This window comes from Drosophila obscura, unplaced genomic scaffold (genome assembly GCF_018151105.1).
Source record: "Drosophila obscura isolate BZ-5 IFL unplaced genomic scaffold, ASM1815110v1 contig_4, whole genome shotgun sequence".
In the NCBI taxonomy this organism is placed as follows: Eukaryota; Metazoa; Arthropoda; class Insecta; order Diptera; family Drosophilidae; genus Drosophila; species Drosophila obscura.
The window spans coordinates 5,236,918-5,257,948 of NW_024542828.1; the positions used below are offsets into that span (position 1 = coordinate 5,236,918).

At 43.0% G+C, this 21,031-nt stretch overlaps 5 protein-coding genes across 5 annotated transcripts; 2 read left to right on the forward strand and 3 right to left on the reverse strand.

Moving 5' to 3' along the window:
• The first annotated feature begins 1,206 nt into the window (after window positions 1-1,206).
• Window positions 1,207-5,765, forward strand: LOC111072987 (T-complex protein 1 subunit eta). Its single transcript, XM_022365093.2, has 5 exons — window positions 1,207-1,333; window positions 1,497-1,757; window positions 1,824-2,643; window positions 2,706-3,029; window positions 5,316-5,765. Exons 1-5 carry the CDS (start codon window positions 1,331-1,333, stop codon window positions 5,531-5,533), a joined length of 1,626 nt encoding a protein of 541 aa, XP_022220785.1. The 5' UTR covers window positions 1,207-1,330; the 3' UTR covers window positions 5,534-5,765.
• LOC111072979 lies at window positions 3,065-5,183 on the reverse strand. Its single transcript, XM_022365080.2, has 2 exons — window positions 4,763-5,183; window positions 3,065-4,696 (listed from the first exon to the last, which is right to left on the reverse strand). The coding sequence occupies exons 1-2, from the start codon at window positions 5,073-5,075 to the stop codon at window positions 3,129-3,131; spliced, it is 1,881 nt and encodes a 626-aa protein (XP_022220772.2). The 5' UTR covers window positions 5,076-5,183; the 3' UTR covers window positions 3,065-3,128.
• Window positions 5,766-6,953: 1,188 nt separating the features above from the next.
• On the forward strand, window positions 6,954-8,210 carry LOC111074396. Its single transcript, XM_022367152.2, has 2 exons — window positions 6,954-7,246; window positions 7,303-8,210. Exons 1-2 carry the CDS (start codon window positions 7,033-7,035, stop codon window positions 7,863-7,865), a joined length of 777 nt encoding a protein of 258 aa, XP_022222844.2. The 5' UTR covers window positions 6,954-7,032; the 3' UTR covers window positions 7,866-8,210.
• An 836-nt stretch (window positions 8,211-9,046) lies between these two features.
• LOC111074405 lies at window positions 9,047-9,988 on the reverse strand. The gene is made up of 2 exons (XM_022367163.2): window positions 9,885-9,988; window positions 9,047-9,823 (listed from the first exon to the last, which is right to left on the reverse strand). The coding sequence occupies exons 1-2, from the start codon at window positions 9,951-9,953 to the stop codon at window positions 9,248-9,250; spliced, it is 645 nt and encodes a 214-aa protein (XP_022222855.2). The 5' UTR covers window positions 9,954-9,988; the 3' UTR covers window positions 9,047-9,247.
• Window positions 9,989-17,524: 7,536 nt separating this feature from the next.
• On the reverse strand, window positions 17,525-20,263 carry LOC111074385 (protein FAM117B). Its single transcript, XM_022367142.2, has 2 exons — window positions 19,489-20,263; window positions 17,525-19,249 (listed from the first exon to the last, which is right to left on the reverse strand). Exon 2 carries the CDS (start codon window positions 18,558-18,560, stop codon window positions 17,640-17,642), a length of 921 nt encoding a protein of 306 aa, XP_022222834.2. The 5' UTR covers window positions 18,561-19,249; window positions 19,489-20,263; the 3' UTR covers window positions 17,525-17,639.
• Between the last annotated feature and the right edge of the window lie 768 nt (window positions 20,264-21,031).

The following is a 21,031-nucleotide window of genomic DNA, read 5'->3' on the forward strand; positions in this document are numbered from 1 at the left end:
AAATCACACATACAATTTATGTAAATTTGACAATGCCCCATAACGACACGATGAATGATGGACACAATTAGAACACACTCGGATTCCAGTCTGTCAACAGCAACAAAAAGGGGGGAACAAACTTGGAACTAGGTTGATGCCTTATCGTCTTATAAGTGTGTAGTTTCAATAAACTTTACTCACTCTGAATTGACATTTGTCATGTGGATGAAGATCTCTCTTCTGTGTAGAGTGTCCTGTCCTGACTAGCGTTTCGTAATCACTTGGCGAGTTTCGATTGAATATCCATTGACATTTCTTGTTTGGGGTTGTCTTGTCGTTAACAGAAGCCTTGAGCAACTAAAATTCCAATTCCACATTACCGAATTAGATTTAGATCTTCTTCTATTTCCATTTCCATTTTCAATTTGCCTTTTTTTATGGGCTCTATTTGCTCTGGTGCACACAAACTCACTCAAGTTGAGCGGTCGGAACAAACTGAAGATGCGCCGCATATTCTAAAATGGAATAAGCGACAGGCGTGCGTGCACCGTGTGGACGATCGCCAAATTTATATAAATAGCTAAAGAAATCACAAATCTATATTTGAAGTTAGAAGCAATTTCAAAAACGCCGCTCAACGGTCAACATGTGCGTCACAAGCACACACAAAATATCGATTGCAGCTATGCATCAACTATCGATGCAGGGCAAGTGTGACCATTTCAATTTAATCGGCAGCCCGAAACTACGAATTGTACGTGTCTGGCAGCGCCACAAGAAACGACGTCATATTCGTTTTATGTTGTTTTTGTTTGAACCTTAATATGTAAATGATCTAATAAAAAGGACTTCTGAAACTTGCCAGTCTTGTAAAAAATGTATGTATCTATCGGATAAAATTATTCGTTTAAGGCTGAGAGGGCCAACTAGCTAGTAATTTTAACCGGAATATCGAATTCGAGGAATATCAACGTTGAATGTTTTGAAAAAAAACAATCGATACTATCGTAATAGTATCGGGCTCAAATAATGGAAAATAATGGTCTTGTAGAAAATGGCTTTATCAATCGAATAAAACTATATGTTCAGTTGTGAGGATTTAAGTTATAATGTAATATCAAATCGAAAATCAAAATTATAGAATATGATTTTCCTCGGTATATTTACGGTAAATGTTGAAAATGAGAAGGTATATTTCGGTATTTTTGTGATGATTCAGACGGTAGAAATCCCACGCGGTCACACTGTCCATCCAAAAACGTGAAAACCCAGTTTTGCCGCTGTCTGCTAGGAAATTGATTGTTTTAAGCAATATTAACTTGAAAAGGGATAATACCATCACATAAATATGGTAAGTCATCCCGTAAATAGCCAACCGAGGGCCCTCGGAGGTGGAAAAGTGCATTTGCCGAGGGATAGCATGCGAATATAAACATAACCTTCAAAGAAGCTTCTGGCAAAAGCCGACATCTGGCGCTGACTAATAATGAGCTCGATTTGGAATCCGTTTTCAGCAACCGCAAATTGTGCTGCTCAAGGAAGGCACGGACACGTCGCAGGGCAAGCCCCAGCTGGTGTCCAACATCAATGCCTGTCAGATGATTGTGGATGCCGTGCGGACCACTCTGGGTCCCCGTGGCATGGACAAGCTGATTGTCAATGCCCAGGGCAAGGCGACCATTTCGAATGATGGCGCCACCATCATGAAGCTGCTGGAGATTATCCATCCGGCCGCCAAGACCCTGGTGGACATTGCCAAGTCACAAGACGCCGAGGTAAAAATTCTATATGAAGCTCTTGAAAATTTAAGCACGTGACGACTGACTTTTCCTCTCTGGTAGGTGGGTGATGGTACTACTTCGGTGGTTCTGCTGGCCGGTGAGTTCCTCAAGCAGGTGAAACCGTTTGTGGAGGAGGGCGTCCATCCACGCATCATTATCAAGGCCATCCGTAAGGCTCTGCAGTTGTGCATGGACAAAATCAACGAAATGGCCGTACACATTGAGAAGCAATCGAAGGCGGAGCAGCGTAGTCTGCTGGAGAAGTGCGCTGCCACAGCCATGTCTTCCAAGCTGATTCATCAGCAGAAGGACTTCTTTGCCCGCATTGTTGTGGATGCTGTGCTTTCGCTGGATGAGCTGCTGCCTCTTAATATGATTGGCATCAAGAAGGTCACCGGCGGTTCGCTGGAGGAGTCTCAACTGGTCTCTGGTGTGGCCTTCAAGAAGACCTTCTCCTATGCCGGCTTCGAGATGGCACCCAAGTCGTATGAGCCCTGCAAGATTGCCTTGCTGAACATCGAGCTGGAGCTGAAGGCGGAGCGCGACAATGCCGAGGTTCGGGTGGACAATGTGCGGGAGTATCAGAAGATCGTGGATGCCGAATGGCAGATTTTGTACAACAAATTGGCCAAAATTGTCGAGTCCGGTGCCAATGTGGTGCTGTCCAAGCTGGCCATTGGCGATGTGGCCACACAGTATTTCGCAGATCGTGACATTTTCTGCGCTGGCCGTGTGCCCGAAGAGGATCTCAAGCGCACAATGAAGGCCTGCGGCGGTGCTGTGATGACCACAGCCAATGACATCAAGGCCGAGGTTCTGGGTTTGTGCGAGACCTTCAAAGAGGTTCAGGTGGGCGGTGAGCGCTTCAATTTGTTCCAGGGTAAGTCGTGCTCTCAATACTGATGCCGCTCTGTTGCTAAATGGCTCCCCTGTGTTCTGTAGGTTGCCCCAATGCCAAGACAAGCACACTGATCCTGCGCGGCGGTGCCGAGCAGTTCCTCGAGGAGACTGAACGTTCGCTGCACGATGCCATTATGATTGTGCGTCGCACCATCAAACACGATTCGGTTGTGGCCGGCGGTGGTGCCATTGAAATGGAACTCTCCCGTCTGCTGCGCGACTACTCGCGCACTATTGCTGGCAAGGAGCAGCTGCTGATTGCAGCCATTGCCAAGGGACTGGAGATCATACCACGCCAATTGTGCGACAATGCCGGTTTCGATGCCACCAACATTCTCAACAAGCTGCGCCAGAAGCACTCTCAGGGTGAGTGCACATACAATGAATAGACAATATTTTTTGGAGGGGGCTGGTTAAACAATTTAATCATTAATTCTGTTTATACAATGAATGGTGAGGATGGTTCTACTTTTTGAGCTGCTCGTGCCACAGGCGGAAGCAGGGATCCTGGCACAGGCCTGGCTTGTCCGGGCAAGAGTTGCACATGTATTTGCTGTACTGCAGCATGCCACCTTTGTGGCAGTAGCGACAGTTCTTGCGTGCCGGCTTCCCATTCTGGCGTATTAAGATCGGGTCGTGGCGTATGGCCGTGATTAACTTAATCTCCGGTATCGACGCCGCCTTCTTGCTCTTCTCGGGTATATCGGCTTTGTTTGGGCTCGTTGCAGTGGCAGCAGGCGGCTCCGTGCCACCCGTCTCCAGGCGAAGCAGCGACCGAATGATTGCCACACGAAATTCGGCATAGTTGCGATACTTCAGTGTGACATCTCCTCCTCGCGGCGGTGGGGTGTTGTTCTGGTACAGCAGATACGAGTTGTAGACAATCATGTTGAGCAGAAAGATGGCCAGTTTTTTGTCCGACTGCAGGCCCTGGCAGGTCGGCTGATACTCAATCAATTGCTGTCTGACTTGATTGGCCGGTCGCAGTTGCCGGTCTATCTCCTGGATGAGCTTCGGGCGGGCATTTGTCTTTTGCATGGACATCTCCTTTGAATAGATGGCCAGACAATCGGAGCTGAAGAAGTACAAACTCTTTTCGCGACGCCGCCACTTGCCCATCATCAGTGGGGGAGTGGCATACCACATGACAATGCTGTTCGATGTGAGCTGCTGATGCACCAGCGCCTTGCTGTTGCCATACCTATTCCTGTCGAGCAGTCCAGTGCAGTAGGTGTTCCTATTGGACAGCTCAAAGGCGAGGCCATAGCTGCCATAGAACTTCGACGCGTACACAGTGCGTCCCTCCTGATGCTCCCCCACCAGCTTCAGTGCCAGCTTATTTCGGTGTTCCACCAGCTGCCGCGAATTGCGCACCCATGCGCACGCCTGCTCACGCTGCACAATCTCCGGCATCACTTTAACGACCAGGCCACTCTGCTCCGTGAGCATGTGCAGCAGCAAAGCATTGCTACGGAATTTGTGTGCCAAGTCCTGATTGTAGCTAAATCTACCCTTCCATAGGGTCACTGGGTCATTGAGCACCAACTGCTGGCCGCACACATACAGCTCCGCCATGCGTTCGTTGATGAAGGTCAGCAATTTATTGTAATCATCTGCCTGGCTCTTCGCCTTCACATCGAGGGCATCAAAGTTGAGCCACTGCATCAGCTGGCGATAGCGTTCCAGGGACATCTTCTCCTTGAAGCCAACAAAGCCAAAGTGCATATTGTTGCTCCAGTAGTCGGACAGTTCGTTCAACTTCACATCACTCATGAGCAGGGAGAGGCCCACAAATGCCTCCATTTCCTCGGCTTGGGTCAGGGGGCAGCCCTTGGGTGCACGCGTGTTGCAGCTCTTGGCCAGCGAGAAGAAGAACGTGCCCCGATGGCCGAGTATCTGATTGAAGTAGTGCTGGGGGCCCATGTAGTTCTTGCCGCCCTTCAGGCCCGTCAGCTGCAGCGGAGTGTTGAACTTGAAGAGCAGCCGCGTCGTCTGCTGCGTTGTCCACTCCGGATCATAGTCGTCCACTTCGTCTGCACGGCAACAGCTTACATAAGTCAAGGGTGGAGTTGTTAGGGGAATAGGAGACTGCTGCTTACCTTGGGTAAAGACATCGGCCGCCTCGTAGTTTATCTCAGAGTACCCGTCCTCGTCCGAGTCACTCTCCTGATTGTCCAGCTCGTGTCCACTGAGGGCTGGCGGCTGTTCGCGTGCCGACGCCGCCATCTCCAGATGCAGCTCCGTCAAATCGGGCTTGATGTCGGCGCTGCTCAGGTCGTAGTCGGCCAGCGCCGGGTAGTCGCTGTCGAGCGGCTCCCTTTTAATGTCCACATTGCTGCGCTTTATCGGCGATCTGTGATCGTCCTGGCGCGGCTTCAGCTGCTGCTTGCGCTTGCGTCCCGATGTAGACATTTTTTCCCGAAATATTACCTTTTTTTTCAAATATATCTCCAGAATGCTGTCTCTGCCAGCAGCGCGTGTTTTTCTTGCCTCTGCCAGCTCTTTCGTTCGCCGCACATGTGCTATAGTGTGTGCTCTTTCGCACAGCTGCATATTCGTGTGTGCGCGGGCATTGTCGGTGCTGCCAACCCTGTTTCGAATGTTACTGTATATTCAAAAAATGTAATTTAATTGTTTTTCTTCTGTTTCCAGGCGGGCAGTGGTACGGCGTGGATATTACCAAGGAGGACATCTCGGACAACTTTGAGCAGTGCGTGTGGGAGCCGTCGATTATCAAGATCAATGCGTTGACTGCTGCCGCCGAAGCCGCCTGCATGATCCTGTCCGTGGACGAGACAATAAAGAGCCCCAAGGCTGGTGAGGCTCCCATGGCGGGCGGTATGGGCCGCGGCATGGGCAGGCCCATGTAAATCGAGCAAGGAACACAAATATACTACACAAAACACTAATCATCCACACCCACACTCACTTGCATTTCTCTCCTAATTTAACACGTACACTACACGTATTACTCGGTCATAGTTCGCATTCACATATGCAGGCTTTTCGCGTTGCACGCCCCTCAACAGCAAAATTAATCAACTGACCTCTCTGTATATGTTTAATAATAAAAACAAACTAAAAACATTTTCAAAACATAAACAATTTGTTTTATTGGAACAGGGTTGGTCCCGGTCCCTGTTAAAGCCAACAGCCAAAGCAGCGTTTAATTTGTGAGGTTGGGCGGATTAGTACAAATTTAAAAATCCTTGATTATGTGATTGAATAGATCTCACGTAAAGCTGTACAGGAAGCATCTTTTCACCGATTTGTTTGGTCAGTTTTGCTAGTTCGGTTTTGTGGCGGCTGCCGGGGTGGAGAGTTCCACCATCGCTGCTGGGGGTTTGGGTGGGACGCTGCTGACAGACTTCATGTCAACCTTGGCGGCGTGTTGTTGGGTCCTCGACTTGAGTCCAACGGCAAAGTTAAGGGCAAAGACCAGTGCCTTCTCATCCGTCTCGAATGGCACTGTGTACTAAACGACGCTGCCGTCTCAGGTCACTTCAATCTCCATTCTGCGAAAGTTTTAAGTGTTATGTTGAAATTATTCCGCTAAATTTTCTACAACTTCTTCATGATTCAATTTGAGTTTGAAAAATAGTGCCTTGGAGTGCCGTTGTTTCTGCCATTTTCCTTTCTTGTTCAATTCTTTCATGCCATGCCACAGACCGTCGCTCCGAAGACGTAGCATCACAAAAAGGATTGCGCAATTTTCATTTCGTCGCCAGTTCGATCTGGGAGCGGCACAATGGGCAAAACGGGCAACTTCGAAAGTACAGGGCGACTGTAGGTTTTTACCAGCTATATTGACCGTTTTTCCCACTGTGTCACTGTGTGCCGCGTAACGGGATTTGAACACGCGCAACATTCTGTGAGTGGATTCTGAGTTTTATCGGAAATTGTATATTCTGGTGCAAATTTAAAATAGATCTGGCGGAGTGTTCACATGCCACCCACTACTATCAAATACGTTGAGCGTGAGACCTAGAATTAAACTGCAGGGTCATCAACATGGTGTTTAAATTGGATTATTTCAAGGACCTGTCATTTCTCCTGATTTATTTTTCTTTATTACCACAAGTTATTATTTACACACATATTTAAGTTTCGCGCCATCTTTAACATAGAAATAACATGGACATTTAACATTAACTTAAATATCGCAGTCGGTATTTTTTTGAAATGCTTGGTATTTTCGGCCTAGAGCTGGGTGACAGCACAGTCTCTGTTAAATCCAACGGCCATAACAATTTTCTGTAAAGTGGCCAACAGTGCGTGCGCCGGCATAACAGCGTGCTGTAATGCGCAGTGTTTTTTTGTTGCGCTGTTAAGTTGTTTAATTGTTGATAAATTATACAAATAAACAAAAATGGGAAATCACAAGGTACTTAGGACCGCTGGATCAAATTTGCGGTACTCCATGTACGAGTTTATTGAGGCCGTGCACAAGCGGACGATTATCTGGGAGCGCAGACACGCAAACTTCCATAATCGGGAGCTAAGGGACCAGGCCTGGCAGCAAATTGGCCAAGAACTTTGCAAGAACTTTGCTGCAGCCAGTGATGCCGAAAAGAACGAAATTGGTAAGAAGACCCCGCAAGGAACCACTGCAGCTGGTTAATCTTTTCAATAATTGCAGCAAAAACCTTAATGAAGCGTTGGAAGAACACGCGCGACAGCTATTTGCGTGTGTACCGGATGCGACAGAGCGGCAAAGATGTGGTGGTGCGGGCATCCTACATATACGAGCAGGAGCTCAGCTTTCTGCTGGATGTCAAGACTGAGACCGATGATGAAGAGGAGCCCCTAAAGGAGGAAACCAAATCGACGCCCAAACGGAAGCGCCTTTGCGCACAAAAAACGCCCAAAAAGCGGCGAAGCTCAGAGGAGGAAACGGCCGCCACGAGCGTCTCTTCATTGCCAAATAATCTGCATTCCTTGCTGGACGATCTCAACTGCACCACAGCAGATAACTCAACGCATCCCGAGTGCGGTGCCAGCCTCGCCAAGCCAGCAGTCACTCCGTTCACAGGAGACTTCGCCAGTTGTACAAATGCCTCTGCGCCAACATCAGCCAACACGGATGCGGATCAGGCGTTCTTTGATAGCATTAAGCCGCATATGCAAAGGATGAATGCCGATCAGAAGCTCGACTTTCAGATAGAAGTATTAAAAATACTTCGCAATTTCAAGCCAAATTAAACGGTAGTTAAAGGGAAAAATCCATAAAATGTGTCTTTATTTTAAATTTATTATCTAATTTGATTCGAGCTTATAATTAAGAAATTGAAGACAGTTGGAGGGATTCTGTATCATAGCTGAAATAATGAGAATATAAATACCAATGAGACAACTGAAAACCATTGCAAATAGGAAAATTCCAGTCCCCATATTCGTCCTACCTGGATCAAATCCAATACTAATACATGCACTATGTTGCTTGTCACATGCAGCAATATTTAAGCAAAAACATAAACTGTCAAAAAGATACATAAGCCATCGCATAGCCGGCCATCTAAAGCGGTTCGACCAGTTTCGGTTTATAAATAAATATTAAAAAAAAGAGCTTAAACCTGTATACCTTGTCTCTTTTATGCCAATCGGGTTTCCTTTATGTACACCGATGATTTCTTCATGGTTTTTTCTCGCTGCAAAACTTACACATAAATATGTGCATACATACATATTTATATATTTATAAGTTGCCACTTCAGATTGCAGCCAACCCTTTATTGTATAAAAGAAATCACTGTGAAAACCGTTAAGGCTTCTTCCCCCTTAAGTCAAAGAATTTCTGATTTCGGTGTCGTTTTACAAGGGGAGAGTTCCAAAGTCGACTCCCTATGTGGTACGGTGCCATACCCTCTTAAACCGCCCTCAACTCCACATACTACCATTTCACATATGTATGTACGCTGTTAATAATTGTATTTTTAGTAGTCTCCCCACTCCATTTCCCACTCAACTGCTGCTGCATATGGAAGTAAGGATGATGGACGATTGTGTTTCGTGGTTGTTTCGAGTTTCAGGAATTTCGAGACTACGATCGGGACCGACCCGTTCCCTCCACGCACACACACATCACATTAGCCATGGCTCTGCTCTGGCAGCTGTTGTTTCATTTTAATGCTCCCTTAGCTCTGTGTCGCCGCCTACCTGCATATGCCTCGCATAATAACGTATTCCCAGCGTGTGTAACGTATTTTCGATCCCATAGTCAGGGAAAGCCGAGCCGAGCCGAGCCGAGAGAGGGAGATTTAGGTCAACCCCTGTGTCCTGGGTTGATGCCATGCATCATGGTATGGTGGTCCCTATACCTGTATCAATCCTGAGCGTTCTAGTGGAACCGAATAATAGGCAGGAAGTCCCTTTGATGGTTTTTATTTTTCATTTCAAGGGTCCCGACGGCCGCCCTTGCTGCTGGTGCAGCGATTGTATCTACCAATTGATGCTGGTCTTTGTTTGCTCTTCTGCTGTCCCTGCACTTATAACCTATGCACTACGATCTACAATGAAGTCTACGTGTATGTATGTGTTAGTGTATGTGTGTGTGTTTGTGTGTAAGTCTATATCCAAATGAAATCTCAGGTTGAGTTCGAGTTCTCCAATAGAACCACCTGCGTGCTCTTATAGCTCGTCCAGGCGTTCTCCGCCCGCTGTAAATACTCGCTGATCTCCTGCCGCTTGCCATTCAACTCGTACCTCTCCAGGGCCAGCTTGAGGAGTACATATTCAAGGGATCGAACGCCCCCATAGTTGGTGGGCTCTTTTAGGGCATCCACTAGGGTGACAAACTTCCGCAGGAGCTCCACAAGCTGTCCAAAGTTGGAGAGATCCTCAAGTGTGGCATCCACTTCGTTGACGTAGCGCAGGCTCTGCTTCAGCCGAATGGCCAGATCATTGCTGCGACCCACCAGGGGAGCCAACTCTGCGTTCAGCTGCTGTACCGCCCGCCTGGCCTCCACCACCTTCTGCAGAGTAGCCTCATTGTATTGCTCCTGATCTGTCCACTGGCCAATTGGTGACACTGTCGTCGGGTCGTTGTCTATCACGGATATTTGATTGTTCTCCACAAGGATGGTTTTGTTGATGGTCTCATCACCGCCATTGGACGGCTGCTTCACATGGAAATCCAGCGTAAAGTGGAACCGCACATTCGCCTGCAAGAGATTGTCACATAAGATTGTCTGTATCCAAATGGTAGAAAGTTTGGTGTCCTGCCTGAACCAAGGAGAAGGTGCACACGATCAGCCAAATACTGGCTGCCACAACAGCCACAGAGAGCGACATCTTGCCGGGAGACTGGGAAATGTTTGACTGGAGTCTCAGCATAGATCACACCACTAAATACTGATGATAGGAGGGGCCTTATCTGCCCAAAAGGTCATCGATGGGGGCTCATCATTATCAGTCGCTTGACCGATAAGAGAAATTCATTCAATGAATGCGATTGCCATAGTGTTTGGAGCGTGCAAGCTGAGGTTATTAGTCACGTGGTGTGAAATCAAAATTGAGTACCATACTGGTATACCTAGGATTTTACTGTACGTGAGAGCATGCACATACATATGTACATATGTGCACACACGTGCAAGTCTACAATACACAAATCGTATTCAAATTTGGACTCTCACGTAGAAGGAAGGGCCACACCAATCACAAACGCAAATCCATATAAATCGTATAACCGTTTTTTTTTATTGTACAAGTCCATTGAATTTATACCAAATAACCCGCATGGTTATTTCCAATTCATGAATCATCCACCTTTATTTTTGGAAACTCGTTTCACCACAGCAAAAATTGTTGTATTTTCACAAGGGTTCAAAATATGCTCAATTGGGGTTTTTAGCTTATCAAAAAAAAAGGGAAACAACAATTCCCAATCGCGCCTATTGCTGTGTGAACGCATGCCATAATAATTAAAATGTACAAAGAACCACTATAAGCGATAAGGTGCGAACCGCTATCACATCTGGGGAATACATACATACATTCCATATGTACATGCGAACGCAAAACAGGCGACTGTGATAGGGGGCCAACCGAAGAGGAGCATACAACAAATAACAGGGAATCAATAGTAGAAATTGCGCAGCAAATATAAAATTATTCCATAGAAAGAAAAAAAATAAAAACGAAAATAAAATAACCGTTGACACGAACGCCACATGCATACATATGTACATATGTATGTATGTTTTCGTGCAAAATATACAGACACACATATATAGATATTACACTGATGGTACAAATAATTAGTGCACATCTCGAATTTAAAGGAACCTTTCTAACTAACCCTTTTCCTCTTAAGCGCTGAGCTGTGAAATTTCGACCCATTATTTAGTTTCTCTTTATTTTCCAGTAGGTTTTCCACCCAGATTTAATCCCTATTAGCTTCGCTCTTTGACTTATTTTATTTTAAATGTAAGTGGTGGCTGAGCTGAGTACTTATTATTTTGAACATGAGTGTGCATACAACACATATAAGTAAACGAGTACATATGTACATATATGACGCCTCATACATATTCAAATTTCGTATTCCATTTTATTTTTAAAGTTTTTTATTTTGTTTAGCATTTGCGTACTCGACCTGTGTCGTCGTCAGGGAGACCAACGCACAAAGTTGTAAATATGAACATCCATCTTTGGTGGGTATACTCGTACATATGTACATATGTATTTATTTTATATGTGAGCGCGTGTGGTATCTCTGCCTGTGTTTGCATGTATGTATCTCACAGATACCAATTGCGTAGAAAAAACATACATATACCAGACCCCATCCCCGGCCCTGTCCACGTTCCCGCACACGCACACTTTTTGTTTTTCCCCGTCTCGTTTTGATACCCTGCAGATACCGAATAGAAGAGTATGTCTATAGCATTGGATTACATGTCTTACTCGGTTTCTTTTCAGCCCCCTAGTTACCATCTCCGGTTGATATTTTCTTAACAGATCTCTGCCAAAGTCTGTGTCATGGTATACAGGGTATCCGCCCTGTCGCAGCTCCGATTTAATCCCGCTTACTTGTTTTTGTCTTCAGCTTTTAGTTTTTGCTTTTGTTTTGCTTCTTTTTTCCCAGCAACAATCGCGAATCTAAGCGGACGTGCGAGCGAGAGGGAAGATACACTTTTGCGTCGTCGTCGTTGTTACTGTTGTGCAATGTATATAAACTAGTAGGGTGGGGCAGTGCTGGTTACATGCTTAGTTTGCATTCTATTCTACATTTCGCTCTCTTGCAATTTTTAGGTGCCAACGGCTCCCTTAAAGGATGTTTGGCTGGTGAATAGAGGATAAACCTCACTTTAATTTTAATAAACCTTAGTTTGTGCTGTTGCGCTGCTTTCCACTCAACAAATACATACATACAAGCACACACTATCTCACACACATTTATCGTTCGCAATTAGCTTAAAGCAGCGCGCCATCAAAATAAAAGAGTAGCGCAACAGAAAACAAAATAAAAACCAAATTGTTTACGCTTTTGATTCGCTTTAAGTTTGAATACATACCGATATACATACATGCTATGCTTGTATGCTTGTATGTACGAGGGTGGTCTCATATCATTTAAAAACAAAAACATAAAAGACTGTGGGTCTCAGCATAAACTCAATTTAACAAAGGGGGATATTTGTACACACATACGTACAAACGTATGTATATGACTGTTTGATCGCGCATATGTATACATACAAACATATGCATATGCACATATATATGTATGTATGTATTCGTGTACTTAAAACGTAACCAAGCGGTAAACGGCAGCCCATTGCCAACTCTGTTTCGTGCCGTATCTGTCTGTAAATCCAGTTTTCTTTTGCGACACCGATTATACAGAAATAGTGGAAAAAAACTAGAGAAGAAGGCTTGGGGCCGAGGCCTTTCAGATACCCTTTGCATCCATCTTTTCCATGTCAGCTATGGCAACTTGATTGGATTATCTACTCAAGATACTAAATATTTGTTCTCCCAATTTTTTAATTGTCGGTTTCAAATTAGAGTCTGCCGTTCCAAACATCTTGTCTAAATCATCATACCCTCTGGCGGGGTATACGAAACAGAAACGCTTTGTTTGCTAGAGTGAGGTGAGGTGCGCGACAAAGGTGATGGAAGACACGTTCACCATTCGATAGCCGTCTCTTTTTTTTCTTCTTCGAGCAACCTCTAGAGAAATCTCCAACAATGCTGCCCAGAGCAGATAGAGTCCAATCCAAATGCTAGTTTATACTGCGAATGAGTCATGATCATGTTTTTACCCACTTACCTCTGAACTGAACCAGAAACTCTTTCACTCACTCTCGCTCTCTCTCTCTCTCTCATCCACTGGGCGATCACTTTGGCCTGGGGGGGTGGCGGTGCTGTGCCGACATCTGCATTTGCCGTTGATTTTTGAAAATTTCCCAATCTCTTTGTTCATTTCTTTGGGGAATTGGGGAAAGGTGGGTGGTGGGATGTTAGGAGCGGGGTATTGGGTTGGGGTAAGGGTATTTTTGATGATGATCTCTTCTGAGGGGGGGACTTTTACATTGATTGTGTTTTTGATCGTTTAGGCAATTGTGTAATGATTTTTCTTAAGTTTTAACTTGACTTTGATGTATTCGGAGCTCTCTTATCGCTTCATATCAATATATATATATATATATATTTTGTTTGTTATATGTATGTATGTATCTATTATGTGTTATCTGTGGTGTAATAAAACCTTTAAACATTTATCGTTATCATGCTGGGTTTTCGTTTTGGTTTCTTGTGTAAGAATCTATAAAATGCTTAAATGTTGCGTATATAAATTTATCCAACTCACAATGACATATCGCACTTATCATACTGTTTGTCCTACCCCTACAGGCACATATCAACTATGTAGAATTAACATAGGAACAATCAGGATATAGTGTGCTAGGCCACATAGAAACGAAAGGAAAGTGTTTTATTGCTTGTCGTGTTGTTGTTTGTTGGCCGCCCGCAGAGGATATTTACTCTACGGCGCTATAAAGTTTCTCTATCATTTTATTTACGTGTGTGTATTTGTGGCTAGCTGCACATATGTACATACATATGTACTCGTATTTATGCATGTACTTGTACTCATTCGCTTAGGCTAGCGGTTTCTTTCGCTCTCTCGCTTGGAAATTGTGCTGCAAATCAAAGCCTGGAACATGTGAGAACAAACAACAGTGGAAGAAGGCTGGAATCTGTAATCTCATGGAGGAGCACATGATACCAGAGGCGCGGGGTCGTAAAGGGGGCGGGGTGTGCTTTGCCAATGAGCTCTGAAATATAAATCGCCAACTAAAAAAGGGATAAAATGCAAATAAAAACACAAATTTTGATATTTTTTTGTTTAATTATACAAAGCTTTTACTTCATTTCATAAAAGCCGTGTACAATTGTTTATTTTGTTTTTTTTTTCTTCTATTGTTTTTTGTTGAATGGATTTGGTTTTTTTAAGGTTGTTTTTCTTTCGTTTTTCTCAAATGTAATATGTAAGTTGACTTGGATTTAACACAATTCCAATATATTGCTTTTACAAATGTTTATCTCAGTGTAGTATTCACAGTTGTTTTTCTTCTTCTTCAATATAGTTACAGTACTCTGGATCTTAACTCTTCTGCTTCAAAGCAGTGGTCCTCATTCATTCATGGGGATGGGATATTTTGTGTGTGTGTTTGGGGACATTTTTCTTTTTCTCTTCATTTATCATTTGTTTATAATTTGTATATATACCAGGTTTAAAAATATAGCAAAGTATCACAAAAAATTGCAAATTAAATTGTAAATTAGATCAATGGAGAATTAAAACAAATGTATATGCTGCGACGAATCTTTTGGCTTAAAAAAATGGGGGATAAAATTAATATTCGAACTCCAATAGAATAGTTTATTAAATTGTCGTCGTTTTGCTTTTAAATTAAAATGAATTTTCCTCTTCTCCTTCATCATCATCATGGGGAGGGCAAAACCGCTGCCGCTGCCTTGGAACACACGAGGTGGGGTGGATACAAAACGATGGGGGCCCGCACATCGTATAGAGCACTCTTTGATCTTGGCTGGGCTCCAACTTTTGAAATGGAAATTAATTTGTACTGATTGGTGTTGAAAAAGTTACCGAACCGTAACCGTTTGTACCCCCTGCTGCCGCGTGGTTCCAAGGTGGGGCTTTGGCCGTGGCCCTAAGTTTTGGTCTGTTTTTTGTTTGTAGTATTATTATTAATATTATTATTATTATTAGTAGGGTTTTCTGTTTTATTTTTCTTCAATGAAATCCTGCTCTCTTCATCAATTGACGTCCAGTAAGTAACACTTAACAAAAAAATGCAAAATTCTGCGCAAGAGTTCCAGAGGGAATTCTTCTGGAAGGGGAAGGGGGGTCTATGTTGTGTCTTGGGGCGGTGTGGGGTGGGGAGGGGGGCATGCCACGAGCACTGCTCGATCGTTCAAATACTCTAAGTAGTATATATGTATGTGTATGGGGGGAAGGTTTTTGTGTGTAACTTGAAGATACAAGCCTTTAAAGCTACCAATATATGACAACTTGCTCAAGTAAACCTAAACAGTGCATGACTTTTTTTGGCTTTCAACATTTTTTAAAACTATCTCTCTCATCCATCATCATTATCATCTCATCATAATTTAGCTTCAGGAAGTTTTTTGTTTCAGTTAAAACAAAACATAACTCAAATTATTAAGGTGTTCATATTATTTGGGGTTGGATTTTCTATTCATTTTGGGGGGGTATTTCTTTCATCTTTCATTTTTGTTTTTGGCTTATCACTCGGTTGGCCAATTCATTTGGCAAAAACATTAATAACAAAACTCACGCGCTGCTGCCTGCCTGCTTTGCCACATTCTTTCATTTTCTTCTACGCAAAATACATATAACTTTTTGGATTTTTAGGAGGTTTAGGAGATTGGGGGGTGAGGAGGATTTGCTTAAATAATTTACATACATATTAAATGTTAACAATTAATAGTAATGCTAATAATGAAAATAAGGTACTGGGTTCAAGTGTTTCAGTATTGAGCATCAACGAATAGTTTTTACATAAAAGTAGTTTCCTCTCCTCTCCATTTCTTCACTTCTCTCTCTCTTTCTTTCTTTTATCCCTTTTTTGAGGGTGGGGATTGCAACTAATATATTTTTCTTTTATTGTGTTTCACAATCATTTCGTATCATTTCGGCTGTTTTGTTTTTTGGCGCAAGATCAAATATATTTGTTTGGAAATAAATAAAATGTTTGCGCTCTACATATGATTCTTATTCGCTTTTTGTTGATTTACAATTTTGTTTTGATTGAAAACTTTTTTTATTTTGAACATTTTTAGCATTAATTACTCTTCTCGATTTTTCCTCTATGTACAATTCAAGAATGTTTAAATTAAGAATTTTTGTTTAAAGCCATTCGCAATTACAATTAAGAATTTACACATGTATGTAGAATAATAGAGGTGGGGGTTGCGGGGAGGGGACTTTCTGTTTAAAACTAAATGGTAATGGAAGAGTCTCTAATAAGGTCAAAAGAATTACAATAAAGGGGGGCGTGGCGGGGCATGGATTATACTCTATAATCTTAAAATGTAGAAGGGGGATTAATAGGCAAGTTTGAATGCATTTTGCGCTGCTGCTGCTGCTGCTCTGCGGCGGCTACTGCTGCTTGTACTGGGATGCAACGCTGCTTCTGTGGTTGCAACGCTGCTTCTGCTGGCTGCGGCGTTGCGTTGAGTTTTTGTCGTTGAGTTTTTGTTTTTTTTTGTTGAATTAGTCTTTTTTGCGATTTGGTGGGTATACGATTTGTAGTATTATTATTTGTATTATTATTATTATATCATTTATGTATCATTTATTTATTGTTTGGTTTGTATTATTTTATCATATGCATATCAATCTCTCGAATATACTTCTATCATCGTTCTTCTTTAATTCTCATCAACATTTAAGGTACGTTGCACATTTTGTCCGCTTTTTTTAGGGGTGGATAAACATAAACTGTACTTTTATGCTGCGCTTCTAGCGTCCATTTTTTGAGTTTGTTTTGTTTTTGTTTTGAATTACTCATAAATATTATTTATAGTCTTACTTATCAATTAGTTTTCAAGTCTATTTGCGTATCACCTTTAAAACAATGTTCAGTTGTGTGAAGTATCCGTTGTTAGACATATATAATATAAGTTCTTCCATTCCTCCACAATCCAACCATCTCTCATCATATCTATCGTGCGTTACATCCCCCATACTCATATCTTCTTTATCATCATCATTTTCTCTGTTTAGCCAAGCCATCCATCCGTCCGTCGGTACGTTCGGTTCGGTTCGTTAGTTTGTCTGGGGTTTTCCTTTCGCATTTTGAATATTGGGCTTTATAAAGTTTTGTGTATTGAAGTTGACACCTTGATTGCTGTAGTTTTTGTTGCTGTTGGTTTTTTTTGTTTTGGGGAAGGTCTATGGGGGTTTATAGTGGCGTGGAATTTTGCATCTTTTTTGTTGGTTTTGTTTCTTTGTTCTCTTGTCGTTGTTGTTGTTGTTGTAGAAGTTGTTGTTGTGTGAGGACAGTTTTTTGTGTGTTATTTAATCTTCAGTTTTCCCTTGAAATTCTCTTGTTTTGTTGTTGTTTTTTTTCGTATAGCTTCTCTCAATTTTTACTGCTTTTGTTTAATGATACACACTTTTTGAGATCACAAACATTACTCATTTTTTTGTTTTGCAATTTTTTTCATTTTTTTGGTTTAAAAAAGTTCAAAGTTTCGCTTTTTTTTAGGTTTTTTAAAGGTTTTTTCTTTTTGCATTTTTTATACTTTTGTTTTTGATTTTTTTTTTGTATTTTTCTCTTGTTTTACATCATTTTGTTTAATTCTCATTGACGGGTTCTGGGTCCACCATTTTCATTCCATTTCGTCGGTTGTATCGCCTCGTGTGTGTTCGTTCGTTGATCCTTAACGCCTGATCCTTCCTGCTTTAGCCACCTGTTACGACTGCACATTGAGCAGCAGCTTCAGATTGTGCGTGTCAAAGTCATCGAGGAGATTGCGCTTCGAGGACTTTCCTCCCAAATGGAACCTGGGGCTCGACAAATACTCGCCGCCAGTCCGCATCAGGCTCTGCAAGGCCGGACCAGCGCTGCTGGCCAGCTTCTCCTCGGACTTGGACAGCGTCCAGTGCTGCGGTGGCTTTGGCAGCGCCGTTGGTGCTGGGGCGTCGAAGCACTTGCTGCCAGCGAAATGCGTCAATGCGGTGGGTATGAGGGGGTGCTGCTGCTGGGGCGATGCACCGAAGGCGCCAATGGTTGGTGGACTCTTGCGCTGCTTGCGCGCCGATCCGCCGTTGATGGCCATTGGCGGGGAGAATCCGCCGCCCAAAATTGTCGCTGGTGACTGACGCACCACCATTCCCATTCCCTGTGGAGACCTGCCGCCGTTGCGCTTGCTGGCGCTACCGTTGTTGTTGGCAAAGAAGAAGGCTCCTCCTCCGCCGCCGGTCTGCTGTGGCGACTGTCGCTGCTGTTGCTGCTGGCGGCTACGCTGGGCGCAGCCCGCCGACTGGGACTGGGACTGCTGTTGCCGCTGCTGGCGGCTGTTGGGCGTTGTGGTGGTGCTGCTGGTGGTCAGGGCGGACAGGCCAAGGCCGGAACAGGTTGTGGGGGATGCGGCAGCGCTCAGGGATTGCTGATGGAAGTGGCTATTGATATTTGTACTGCTGGCAATACTGTTGGAATGTGCAGTTACCAAGGGTGTTGTGGGTGCGGATGCGGTGGATGTTGGTGATGGGGTTGCGGATGCGGATGGGGACGCAGCAGATCCTGCGGCGCCCTTTTTCAATCGTATGGCCTTGGTGGCCGATGCTGTTGTCATTCTGATGTTGTTCCTAACGCTATTGTGCGAGTATGTCATAGTAATTCCGTCGTTTTCTTCTCCTTGATCTGGTCTTAACTTTCTTCTCTTCTCTTCCGTCTCTTTTCTTATTGAGAGCTCTACCAAGCGCGTTCTTTTTTCTACTTTCTTCTCTCTCTCTCTCTCTTCTCTGTCCTCTTTAAAATTTCTGCTGTTTTGCCTTTTTTTTGTTTTTGGTTATTTCGCTAAATTAATGCTTAACGTTAAATATCACACGCACTTAAATCAATTTATATTTTTGTTATAAATCGAAACCAAACTCGGGGAGTGGGTGGCCTCTTGCTCTCTTAAACAAATGCCACGTGTTATAATTGTTGATATTTTCAGCTGCTTCTTTGGGTCTTTGGTTGTTGTTGATTACTCTCTGACTGCTGATTCTCCCTTTTTCTCTCCACTGCTTCCAATCGACCAATCGATCTGCAAGATCTAGTGCGAGCAACGGGCGGCTGGGCACGTAGGCGCTATGCTCCGTCCGGTTTGCGTCTCGTTTTTCTTATGTACAATTCTCTGTTATTTACTTTTATGTAGTTTAACTTTTGTAACGTTATGTATTGTTATCAGTCTGTTGAATTATCTCTGTTATTCTGTTTAAGCTAATCCTTAGCTCTAATTTTGCAAACTCCTTTTACCAAAAACTGATTTCCACCGCTTTTGCTCCTGATGCTGCTGCTGCTCGTTCGGGAATGGTCCTATTTTTGGGAAAAATGAAATAAAAGCGAACGAGATTTTGAGCAAAAGAAAAAAAATATATATATATATAGAAAAGAAGGAACAGCAGGGGGGATAGAAAATTTCCCCACTGGAGACGGCAACCTGTAGGAGGGGGACTGTCAACATCGTTATCTCGTGTGTGCGTATGTGCCATTTACGTCAACAAAAGCTACGTACGTACGCTATGTATATTTCCCCTCCCCTCCCCAAGACTTACTTTTTCGCTGTAGACCTCCTCTTCACACGAATGTGCTGATGCTGCTAGTGCTATCTCGCTTGCTCCACTACGGGTTTCACTGTATATTATATGTATACGTGTGTGTCGCAGCTATCGATTTGCTCGCACTGCAGGCTGCGGGGTTTTTCTTAGCCACTTTTGTTATACAGATTTCGGTTACACAAAATGGTTTTGAGTTTTTGTTTTTTGGATTAAAAGTTGCCTTGATTTTGTTGGTTTGGTTCACATTAAAATGTTACGGAAATGTTGTGTTGGGGCTTTTTCGCTGGATGTGTGTGTGTGTGTTGTGTATGTGTTTTTGTGTATGTATTGTAAAATCACTTTCAAAATGGCGACGGGCTGGCTTCGTATTTATTTATATGTAATTCCGCTTAAAGCTTTCTCTTCACTTACAGACAAAGGCTCAAAAAAATCACACTTTCAACTGATTCGGATTTTTGTTAAACTCTTTTATGTACACCACCGTCTGTCTATTTCGCAGCGTTTTTAGTTTTACAATTTTTTTGTGTGGTTGTTTTTTATTTTTGCTCGCAAAGTACCCCGTTTTTCTTTGTGTGTGTGTGCGGTTAGCTTCACTCGTTGTACTTTGACGCGTATTAAAATATTAAACGTTACACATATATATTTGATTTATATCACTTAAATTAAACACATTTACAATATATAATTACATATATATATTTTTGTAGCAGAAATTTTAATCAATATTTAACTTTATCTTCTTCGATTCTTGGCGCATCGGTACGCTCTCTCAAATTTTCCAACCATGACTCTTGCGGTTCTTTCAGGGTTGCTTCGTATTTATGCTGGCGATCAGTGTGACCGCGGACTTATGGAGGGAATATACCGCCTGACCCTCCGAAATATACCAAAATATACCAAACATATACTACATAATATACCGATACTTGGTTTTTTAATTATTATTTTAGCCCGATACTATCACGATAGTATCGATTGTTTTTTCAAAACATTCGACGTTGATATTCCTCGATATTGATATTCCGTTTAATATTACCAGCTAGCTGGGACTCTCAGCCATAAAGAAATAATTTTATCCGATAGATACATACATTTTTAAAGAGATTGGCAAGTTTTCAGAAGTCCTTTTTATTGGATTATTTACATATTAAGGTTCAAACAAAAACAGCATAAAACGAATTTGTCGTCTTTTTGTGGCGTTGCCAGACTCGTGCTATTCGTAGGTGCTGCGGGCTGCCATACCGTGATATTTTGTGATATGAAATTCGTCAATTTTGATATTCAGTTTAATATTACTAGATAGTCGGCCCTCTCAGCCGTAAACAAATAATTTTATCCGATAGATACATAAATTTTGTTCAGGATTGGTTAGTTTTTAGAACTCTTTTTCATTGGACTGTTTACATATTAAGGTTCAAACAAAAACGGCCAAAGCATAAAACGTAAATGTTGACTAAATGTGACGTCAGTGTTGCTGGTCAACCAAGTATGACGATGGAATGACGCAACAATGAATATTTATTCCATACGCGTTCCCGTA

Excerpts from the sequence above, each read along its gene's own strand:
- LOC111074385 (XM_022367142.2), bottom strand. The coding sequence starts at position 18,560 with ATGACATACTCGCACAATAGCGTTAGGAACAACATCAGAATGACAACA.
- LOC111074396 (XM_022367152.2), top strand. The coding sequence starts at position 7,033 with ATGGGAAATCACAAGGTACTTAGGACCGCTGGATCAAATTTGCGGTAC. Across the intron at positions 7,247-7,302 it reads TGCCGAAAAGAACGAAATTG|CAAAAACCTTAATGAAGCGT; the intron begins GTAAGAAGACCC and ends CAATAATTGCAG.
- LOC111072987 (XM_022365093.2), top strand. Across the intron at positions 1,758-1,823 it reads CCAAGTCACAAGACGCCGAG|GTGGGTGATGGTACTACTTC; the intron begins GTAAAAATTCTA and ends CCTCTCTGGTAG. Across the intron at positions 2,644-2,705 it reads GCGCTTCAATTTGTTCCAGG|GTTGCCCCAATGCCAAGACA; the intron begins GTAAGTCGTGCT and ends TGTGTTCTGTAG.
- LOC111074405 (XM_022367163.2), bottom strand. The coding sequence starts at position 9,953 with ATGTCGCTCTCTGTGGCTGTTGTGGCAGCCAGTATTTGGCTGATCGTG. Across the intron at positions 9,824-9,884 it reads GCACCTTCTCCTTGGTTCAG|GCGAATGTGCGGTTCCACTT; the intron begins GCAGGACACCAA and ends AATCTCTTGCAG.
- LOC111072979 (XM_022365080.2), bottom strand. The coding sequence starts at position 5,075 with ATGTCTACATCGGGACGCAAGCGCAAGCAGCAGCTGAAGCCGCGCCAG. Across the intron at positions 4,697-4,762 it reads GGCCGATGTCTTTACCCAAG|ACGAAGTGGACGACTATGAT; the intron begins GTAAGCAGCAGT and ends GTTGCCGTGCAG.